General features: G+C 26.7%; 1 protein-coding gene across 1 annotated transcript; it reads left to right on the top strand.

Moving 5' to 3' along the window:
- Positions 1–1166: 1166 nt before the first annotated feature.
- Positions 1167–2771, top strand: LOC8287906 (U-box domain-containing protein 21). Its single transcript, XM_002533730.3, has one exon. It carries the CDS (start codon positions 1242–1244, stop codon positions 2550–2552), a length of 1311 nt encoding a protein of 436 aa, XP_002533776.1. The 5' UTR covers positions 1167–1241; the 3' UTR covers positions 2553–2771.
- The last annotated feature ends 8657 nt before the right edge of the window (positions 2772–11428 follow it).

Genomic DNA, 11428 nt, shown 5'->3' with positions numbered 1-11428 from the left:
TGTTAGCCAACGTGAATACCTCAGAAGTTTGTTCAAGTTGTAACCTTTTCCTATCAATGAAGGATTCCATCTTTTGTCAAAATATATATATATATATATCAAAGACTTAAAATAAAAAAAAAATATTTATACAAAGTAATTTATTATAATAATTTAATTTTAATGTTATTACCATATCTTTGGATTTATCGGTACCAAATAACTTTCTAGCATGAGTATTGATTTCTTAAAAATAAAATATTTGTTAAATTAATTTGAAATTATGTCTCTTTTATCAAGGAAATATTCTTCTTTCAAATTTATACCATCTCTTTTCTGAAAGTTTATATTCAATTTTAATATTAATTAGTTATATTAAAAAATATTATATCAATTGCAGAAAATAATAATTTAAGTCAATACTTCTATTAAATTATAGTCTCCCTTCACAATAATAATAGTCTAATTTCAAAAACATTGAACACTAATGAAAATATAGCAGTTCCTCCATTTCATATTAATTGATCTTATTTTTAAATTAAATAAATTTTAATTATTCGTCGTTTTGATATATTTATTATAATATTAATTTTTTTATTTCTTCTTTTTATTGGAATAAATATAATATATTTTAATATTATATACATATAGAATAGTAATTTAGTTTTATTTTAACTAATTTTTTTATAATTAATTGTAGTAAATATTGTTTAATTTAAATAAAATACTAGAAGGTGAGGATTAGTGTGGAATGGAAGGAGGTGTATTAGAAAGCCGTTGATCCGGCGTTTCTAAAAGCCATATGGTAAGAAATTTTCTTAGAATTCACATGTCACAATAATATTTTAATATTGAAGGGAGGGACGGAGCATAGCAGGAGAAATGGGAGTCAACGCGCCAAAAGAAGAAAATTAAATGAAAACCCAACAAAATCATGTCAAAAAGTAAACATTAAACCTCTTCAAAGATTCAACGTTCAATATTCAAAAAACCCACTCAACACATTCTCTTCTTCACTATTCAATTTGAACGTTTCTCTTGAATTCTTTCTGCGACATTCTGTACTCAACTTAATTGGTCTTTAACGTTGAATGCCGTGTGAGAACTATTGAGCACCCCCCTTCTCTCTCTCTCTCTCTCTCTCTCTCTCTCTATATATATATATATATATATATAAAATATATTGGTAGATACCAACAAACACATACATATTACAGTTGATCGATACAGACTCATAAATTCTTCCTGAGTTCGTTGCTGAAATGGTTTTTGGTTGGCGGAGGAACAGAAGTGCTGCTGGCAAGAAGCCGCAAGCCAGCTCGAATATGGAGCTTGTAATTCCCAATCATTATCTTTGCCCAATATCTCTAGATCTTATGAAAGATCCAGTCACTTTGTCATCTGGGATAACTTATGATCGAGAAAGCATAGAGGCATGGCTTGAAGCTGGAAATTTCACATGTCCTGTTACAGGTCTAGTGCTCAGGAGTTTTGATCAGATACCCAATCATACTCTCAGGGCAATGATCCAAGAGTGGTGTGTGGAGCACAGGAGATATGGCGTCGAACGTATTCCAACACCAAGAGTTCCTGTCTCCCCAATTCAGGTGTCTGAGACTCTTTCCTGTCTGGATGCTTCAACTAAGCGTTTGGATCAGTACGGATGCGTAGAATTGGTGCAGAAAATTAAGAGATGGAGCAGTGAAAGTGAGCGTAATAGACGTTGCATTGTAGCAAATGGAGCAAGTGGAGTGTTGGCTGCAGCATTTAGTGCCTTCTCCAGGGATTCTTCCAGAAGAAATGATAGTGTTCTTGAGGAAATATTATCAGCAATTGCTCCGATGATGCTTCCTATGTCAGATTCAGAATCCCAAATATATCTGAGCTCACCAGATTCATTATGTACCATGGTACGGTTCTTGGAACATGGAGATCTGTCATCCAAACAGAATTCAATCATCGCACTGAAAGAGCTTCTTTCTTCTGATGAACAGCATGCAGAAGCACTAGCATCATTTGAAGAAGTGCATGAACTGCTATTTAAGTTCATAAAAGACCCGGTATGTCCTAAGATAACCAAAGCTTCCCTTGTAGTAATTTTCCATCTTCTTTCTTCCCATTCTTCTGGTGGAAACATCAAATCCACATTTGCGAAAATGGGTTTGGTTCCTTTAATCATAGGAATCATCATCGGCTCAGAGAGGAGCATATGCGAGGGAGCTTTAGGTGTTCTTGATAAACTTTGCGACTGTGAAGAAGGGAGAGAAGAGGCTTATAGCAATGCCCTAACATGGCCAGTCTTGGTGAAGAAAATCTTGCGAGTTTCAGAACTGGCAACGCAGTATTCAGTTTCAGCCATTTGGAAGCTTAATAAATATGGAAGGAAAGAGAAAGTTTTGGTCGAAGCACTTCAGGTTGGTGCTTTCCAAAAGCTGGTATTACTGTTACAAGTTGGCTGTGGTAATGAGACAAAAGAGAAAGCAACTGAGCTTTTGAAGCTAATGAATCCTTACAGAAGTGAATTGGAGTGCATTGAGTCTGTTGATTTCAAGAATCTCAAGCGTTCATTTTGAAGAGAGATAGCTTAGGAAAGGTTTAATACTTCTTCTTCTTCTTCTTCTTCTTCTTCTTATTTGCTCTTAATTGCTCAATCTAAGATACATATACATACCCTCAGACTGATTTTGGACTATTGTTTTTATTATTCTTTTATTTGTAATTTTTGTAAGTGATAATACTAAGTTTATCATAATGTGTAATAGAAAGTAATGGAATATAATGTTATTAATATATGTAATGTGAAGTAATTATAATTATAATTTTAATATTTAATTTATTTAAAATAATTAGTATATATATAAGATATTAAAATAAATTATTTAAAAATAATATTAAAATTATTATTTTCTAAAAGTATTACTAGTTTTCAGAATCCAGTCACCGATCACCGGAATTTGATCGTCAATTATCGGAATTCGATTGTTGATTGCTAGAATTCAGTCACCGTTCGCCAAATGATGATGGTGAGTAGTGATTGGAGGTATTAAAATTATATTGGTAAAATATATATATTATAATTAATCATGATTACATAAATTTTATGTATATTGAGCATAACATCAAATTAAGGATAATAGATTATATTAATATTTATTATTACATTACATCAAAAAAAAATTAATAATCAAATAAAATAATAAAATACAATATTTAATACTGATTCCATTACATGCTTCATTATATCATGTCAAATATAGCCTAATGTATTAGTGTTTAAAAAGTTTATAATGTAAGAAGAATTTAATTTAGTCAATTTTTATATTTTTAAAGCTTGCGTTTTAGAAAAATTAGACATGTTAGAAGATGTTTGGTTTTTAGTAAAATAAAAGAAATTATGATTTTATAAGAATTTATTTTAATATTCCAGAAATTTTTGCTTATAATTTTTTTTAAATGAAGCTTCATATCATATGATGAATTATTAAACTAACTCTTTTATAATTTATGGATATGAAATGTGCCATTGACATTTAATTTTAGATAATGTAATTAATAAAATGAATATATAAGAGTATTTTGAATAATTAACGCATATTTAATAATTTAAAATTATTAAATTTATATCACTCATATCTCATTATAAAAATATAAAATATTCATAATCAATTGCGTATTTAAATTTCATAAACTATTAAATTACTTTTATTTTTTCTATTTTTGTTATTACTTGAATTTTAAATAATATATTTTTAATGTACATGTATCTAAAGTTAATATAAATTGTATCGGGCAATTACCATTTTAAATGGAAGAATACTATTTCAGGAATTCTAATATAATTACATATTTAATATTTGAGTTTGAGATTTCAATTAAATTAAAAAAAAATCCTTACAGTCTCATCTAAATGATATTTTAATTCCTAACTAACTTCAGAGTCTCAGAGAAAATTATTCTCATTGTGTTTGATAAATGTGACTAAGATTGAAATTTTAAATAGGAATCCTTTTTACCCACTCTCTTACCTTTTGTGGGTAATCCCATTTGTGTCAAATGGCTTCTAAAACTTGGAAATATTCATGAGTGCAACCTATTAATATTTCCTGCTCAGCAAGAGGAGGGGAAGTAAGGCTTCAATTTAAGTTCATATTTCAATACATGTTTTTATTATTAGAAACTTAATGTGTGACAATAAAAATAGCTATAAGCTCCAGAAACTCAAAAGGACTAACCTTTTTCTATGTAAAGATATATAGTAATTAATCTGTCAATAATATATTATATTAATCAATTAACTTGTAAGACATAAAGTTATTGACCTTTTTCTTTCATAAATTATAATATCTTTTTAAATAAATTTGAAAACGAAAGATACTACCTACACATAGAGCCTGAGAATAGTAAGATGGAATAAAAGTTAGTTTTTCTACTAACTTTTTCGGGTTTAATTTAGTTATTTTTTAAATTTATAATTTTTTAATTGAAATTTTTATATAGTCGACTCAAATTAATTCCATCTTACAAAAAAAAAGAAAATGACTAACGATCTCTTAAAAATAAAAAAATAAAAAAAAATTTATAATAATAAAATTATTTTATAACTTTAGTACAATTAATATAATTAAGCAATAAATAGTTATTACCAGCGTTAATCTAGCTCAAACCACTCTTACTTCATATGTCTTCAGCACTATCACCACCGTAACTATCTCTTTCACTGTTATTAATAAGAAATAAACAGTAAAAATATTAAGAAGTAGTAAGATTTATTTTCTATTGTGTTTTATTTAAATATTTATTTTTTATTGTATTTTATTTAAATATTAATATATATATTTTAATTAAAATAATTTAATTTCATATAAAAGATTAATATTTTTTATTTTATTGTATCCACTGTCTTTCTAGAGAGTGTGTAACTCACTCTCTCATTTTTATAAATAAAAATATAGCTAATTTAAATTAAATATGTAAAGATTTAAGCTAAAATATCCATAAATTTAAAAAAGAACTAAATTAAATCCAAACAATAAAATCAATAGTCAGACCTTATTCCTAGTAAAAAGTATGAACTACACCCTTACTCCAAAACTATAAAAAAGATTAAAATACTATTTACCTCTTGAAATTTGATCTAATATGTAAGTTAATTTATATATTTTTGTTATTACATTTGTATTCATTTGAGTTTTAATAAAAAAAAAATTATTTTTTTCTGTGTTAGTTAAAAGATTAAATTAGTATTTAAAATTATTATTTTATCTTAAATTTATTATAAAGTATTAAATTTATCTAAAATTAATTTTTTTAGTCAAATTAATAAAATTAATCTTGAACAAATTTAATATTTCATAATAAATTTAAAAATTAAATTATAATTTTAAATTATTAATTTAATTCTTAAACTAACACTTAAATACATAGGAATAATAGTTAGATATATTAATTTAATAGAATAAAGAGGTACAAATATTAACTTATATATTAGATGAATCTCAAAATCACAGGACAGATCCGGTTCAGTTGGGCTAGCCCGTTTTCACCCTATTCTCCGAAACAACACCCGAGACTCCGACAAAACAATCTATTCTATGAAATAGATAATATTTAATCCAAGTAAAAAAGAAGTTTTTGAACAATATAAATAGATTTTGCTGACTGAGATGGTGAATTTTTGTGTACTTTTATAATTTTATATATTGTTACTGAATACAACCCCGAAGTGTACTCCTAGTGTGCGATTAAAACTTAGGTAATTACTATTCGCTCTACTTTCTATATTTTTTTATATTATATTAATTATTTTTTAATATTTAAGAATTTATATTTTTTATTTTTTATTTTTATTTTTTTATCAAAATTTTTATTAAACAATTGTTAACTAAATTTGACCTAAATTTTGGTATAATAAAAGAGTTTTCTTTTATAGCATTTTTTATTACACTAAAACTCCATTATCTTTTAATATATCTAACTATTATTTCTTTCATTCAAAATTAAGATAGATAAAAGACTAAATTGATAAAAAAAATTAACTAATCATTAAGCTTATTATTAAGTATCAAATTCATCTAGATTTATTTTTAAATCAAATTAAGGTAAAATTTTATTTTTAACAAAAATTAAAATCTTAGTGTTTTTTCAAAAATGATTAACTAGTATTCTTCTACTTGCTCTAATTTCTGCCACAATTAAATGTTAATAAAATTTAAACATTTTAAAAGTATTTATGTTTATCAAAATGTTAAAAATTTGTATAATTTAATTTTAAATATCAAAGTAAATTAGATACTATTCTTCTTATTAATTTTATTACACTATAATTGTAACTTTAATAAAAAGTTTGAGAATTAAATTATATATTTTTATAATTTAGTCATTTAATTGGATTGACTTTCAAAATACAAGAGAATTTTAATATAATAAATAAAACATAAAGAATAACTTATATGTTACATAAAAATCAAAAGGCAAATAGTATAAAACTAAATATAGTTAATAATTAATAATAAAAATTCTAACAATAGATTTTTAATATAAAATTATAGAATAAAAATAATATAATATATTTTTAAATATTAATGAATAAACAATATAATATAAATATGTATTGTAATTACCTCTAAAACTTTCTCTAAAAACACTAAAATTTTATTTTGACGTCAATAGTAAAAATATATTGAGGTAATTATAATTTACTACATATATTTGTCCGTATTATACTAGTTACTTCATGACATTTAAAAAATATATTTTTTCATCCTTTTATTTTATCTTTTTATACTAAAAACTCATTTTGTCAGAATTTCTGTTAAACAACCGTTAACTAGGTTTATTTTTATACTATTTGCATCTTGATCTTTGATGTAATATACAAATTGTCCCTTATAGTTTATCTATTATACTAAAACTACATTGTCTAATTTTTATACAAAAATTAATTTTAGTGTTTGTATAAAAATAATTAATTAATATTCTTTAATTACTCTAATCTTTAGCATAATCAAATTCTAATAAAATTTAAATATCTAAAAATATTTATATTGATCAAAATATTAAAAGTTCATATAATTTAACTTTATTTTTGTTAAAATAAAATAGATAATATTATTATTAATAATTTTATTATAGTAGAACTGTAATTTTGATTAGAAGTTTGAAAATCAAATTATATTTCTTGTATCAATTTAGATCCTTATTTACATTGACTTTCAAAATACAAAAAAAAAATTAATGCAATAAATAAAATATAGAAAGCAATTTATATATTACATAAAAAATCAAGAGGCAAATAGTATAAAATAAAACCTAATTAACGATTTTCTAACGTAAGTTTTAATGGAAATGATTTTTAGTTTAAAATTACAAAATAAAAGAATGAAAAAATATATTTTTTAAACACTAACTAGCATAATATGAAAAAATACAGGAGATAAATAGTAATTACTTTAAATATATTTTTACCCATGCATTGAATAGTAGATAAATAATTAATTATATGTCAATTATTTAATATTTAAATATAAAATACTTATAATACTTATTTATTTATTTAGATATAAAAAATATTATAAAATTTTCGTACGGTTTGAAAGTTTCTGAAATGAAGTATATATAATAAAAATTACATATATATGTTAGATTTTACAAAAAGTGAAGTGGGCGACTCTATTGACAAAGACGGGATGGAAATTTTCCGCCAAGCCGCGGATGCGAAAAGCCACCAAAGTTTTCAAGAAAAAAAGCCGATGATTTTCATGCCTTCACATGTTCGTTCTACGGTGATTTTTTTTAATATTTTTATATATTTATTTATTAAATAAAAATTATAAATTTTTATATTAATTTATATTATATAATATATATTAAAATATTTTATATAAATTTGATCTATTATATAAAATTTATTAAAATATTATTGTAATTATGGTAGTTTAAAATTTAGTCCGTTTCTTAATATTATTTTGATGAATAATATATTCTCAAGAAAGAAACAAAAGAAAAGGAAGAGGAAAATATAGAAATATTCTTGATTAGTTTTACCAATTCAAACCTATCCATTGATTCAAGGCAGAGAATAATGGATTTGCCTTTTGATCACTTCAAAATTGTATAAAAAGGGTCAAGTTTTTATTGTTTGTTTCAAGTCCATCTACTTAAATGTTTAATATTCATAAAGGCGTCAACTGCAAGAATGGTCTCTCGGCTAGGTTTAGAAATTTTATTATTTATTAATACGGTTTTGATACGACTGAAATATAATACGTTATGAAGTTTAAAAATCGGTTTGGATTTAAATAAATATGTTTGGGTCATTGAACAAATTTTATTTATGACACATTAGAAAATTAGGTCTGAATAGATTGACCTATTCAGGTCGTTTAAACTCGAAATGATATATATAATTATTCATGTTAATATATTGACATGCATATATGATAAGAATAAACACAAAAAACATACATTAAATTAAAAAATATATATTATAATAAAAAATATACTTTTAAAAGTTAATATATTAAATGGGTTGGATCAGAAAATCTATTTAATAAATATATTGGAACTCAAATTAGAAATTTTTAAACAATTAACTAAACAAGTCTCGTTTGGATTTGGTCATTAGACATTATATAACTATATTTTATCACGGCTAACTCTAAATAATTTTATCAGTCAGAGCAAACAAGATTTTAATAGAAACTAAGAATGAAAATAAAAAAATAGTAAGAATTAATAAGAAAAACTAATAAAAATGAAGGATACAAATAAAAAATAAAATTAACACTTTGAGGACTTCAAAGAATGTTTTAAAAATCAATAGACTAACAAACCAAAAAGGAAGCAAAGTTAACAAAAAAATTTCGAAGACATTAAAATGTAATTTAGGAGTTAAAGAAGCCCCAAATGGAATTCCTGTTAAGAATCATTATTAATTAATAGGATTTAATGTATTGTTGTTTTTTTCTTTTACTCAAATCTCAGATTGAAAAATTGGAGATTTTAGATTTTTTTTATTATTTTTTTACCACATTGGAAATGTAGTAGAATGCAAGGCTCCTCCATGTATGTATAATGGAGGCCTCATCTTGTTAATAATTCATTCCAAAAATAAGTCTTATGTATTTGACTAATTTGTTTTTTTTCTTTCTTTCTTATAGTATTATTTTTTATGGGCTCAATTCTCTTCAATTGGTATTAGAGCAAGTTGCAGCTCTATCTGAACTTCCACATCATAAAAGAATTTTGGTACTACAACTAGTCTATCAAGGGTCCTGTTTATTAACGTACAAAGCAGTTGTACGGGGGAGATTCTGCTCGTGCACAGTTTGGAACTGTGAGTTCATCGGTTTGGAACCGGAATTATTTGGTGAGATGCGGGGCTGCTGAAACCAAATCACGATAGCAGATTCAAGTAATGTTGGTGTTATAGAAAATTGAATAATTATAATTATAGCATGTGGAAGACCTGCATGGAGTCATACTTGCAAGGTCAAGACCTCTGGGAGGTTGTTACCGGGACCAAGACTACATCACCACCAGAAGATGAAGCTGGTAATATCAGAAAGTGGAAAATTAAAGTTAGCAAAGCTATGTTTGCCATTAAAACCACTATTGAAGAAGAGATGATGGAGCATATCAGAGAAGCTTCTACACCAAAGGAAGTTTGGGATTGTTTTGCTTCACGATTTGCAAAGAAGAATGATGTAAGGCTACAGTTGTTAGAAAATGAACTAATGTCAGTCTCACAACGAGATATGACAATTAGTCAGTATTTTACAAAGGTGAAATCCATCTATAGAGAGATTGCTGAGTTAGATGAGGCATCCAAAATTGTCAATAACAGGATGAGACGGATTATCACACACGGATTGCGACCAGAGTACAGAGGATTTATGGCTGCAATTCAAGGTTGGCCCACACAACCTTCTATTGAGGAGACAAGAAACTCTAGCAAAATAAATGGCTGGAGTATCCTTAAATTCTGAGGAGGTGGCACTCTACACCAACAAAAGGAGAAATCAATTTCATGGTCAGAACAAAGGAAAGACTCGAGGGAATACCCAATATGGGGGAGGTCAATATAAGCAGCACCAAAATAACAGTCAGTCTAGAAATTTCAGACATCCGAATGACGAATGTTTCAATTGTGGCAAAAAGGGACATTACGCAAGAGATTGCTGGTCGAAGAAGAAGACAGTAGAAAGTAATGCAGCAATAGTGAGCAACTATAACCAGGCAGAACCTGAATGGGATGCTGAGGCATTGTTTGTGAATTTTGAGACAATGCAGTTTGAGGAATCTTCCAGTTCAGAATTTGTGGTTGTGCTTAGCCTCATGGCTACCACAGTAGAAGAAAAAGAGGAGCAAGCCTCTAGTGCTTCGAGTTCTCATAGAATTGATTATGAGAGAAACTGGATCTTTGATTCTGGGTGTTCCGGTCATATGACAGGAGATATGGATAAACCCTGTAATATTTCAGAAAACAAAGGCAGGCGAGTTGTGGTGACTGCAAATGACTCGCGACTACCAATCACTCATATTGGTGATACGATGATTGATTCCTGTCTAAATCAGAAGCAAGTGCAGCTGGAAGATGTTTGTCGAGTTACTGGGATGAAGAAGAATCTTTTATCAGTCTCACAATTAACTGATAGTGGGAAGTTTGTTGTGTTTGGCCCTAGAGATGTCAAGGTTTGTCAACAAGTCAAAATAGTTGACACACCAATTATGAAGGGACAAAAGATAGATTCCATGTATGTTATGCTGACAAAGGAGGCATATGTGGAAAAGACAAGGAATAATGAAACAACTGATTTGTGGCATGCACGGCTGGGACATGTAAACAACAGAAGCTGAGTATCGTGCAGCGACAATGGCAGCATAAGGAAGTACTTGGTTAGTGCTGTTGATGGAGAATCTACTTCAGCCAGTAGATTATGCAGTACTAATATATTGCGATAATCAATCAGCTATCAGTTTGGTTGAAAATCTAGTATTTCATGCAAGGACAAAGCATGTGGAGGTGCAGTATCATTTTATTAGAGAAAAAGTATTGCTTGGAGAAATCAAAGTGTTACAGGTAAAGATAGAAGATCAATTGACTGATATTTTCACTAAAGGACTCAATAATATAAAGTTAGAAAAGTTTAGAAACTACTTGGCATGATTTCAAGAAAGCATATCAAGGAGGAAATTAATAATGAGTGTTAAGAATCATTATTAATTAATAGGTTGTTGTTTTTTTACTCAAATCCCACAATGGAAAATTGGAGATTTGAGATTTTTTTGTTATTTTTTTACTACATTGGAAATGTAGTAGAATGCAAGGCTCCTTCATGTATATATAACGGAGGCTTCACCTTGTTAATAATTCATTCCAAAAACAAGTCTTATATATTTGACTAACTTTGTTTTTCTTCTTTCTTTCTTATAGTATTATTTTTTTATG

This window comes from Ricinus communis, chromosome 3 (assembly GCF_019578655.1).
Source record: "Ricinus communis isolate WT05 ecotype wild-type chromosome 3, ASM1957865v1, whole genome shotgun sequence".
Classification (NCBI taxonomy): domain Eukaryota; kingdom Viridiplantae; phylum Streptophyta; class Magnoliopsida; order Malpighiales; family Euphorbiaceae; genus Ricinus; species Ricinus communis.
The sequence above is the reverse complement of the archived record's forward strand: the minus strand, read 5'-3'. Positions and strand labels throughout refer to the sequence as shown.

Excerpts from the sequence above, each read along its gene's own strand:
- LOC8287906 (XM_002533730.3), top strand. The coding sequence starts at position 1,242 with ATGGTTTTTGGTTGGCGGAGGAACAGAAGTGCTGCTGGCAAGAAGCCG.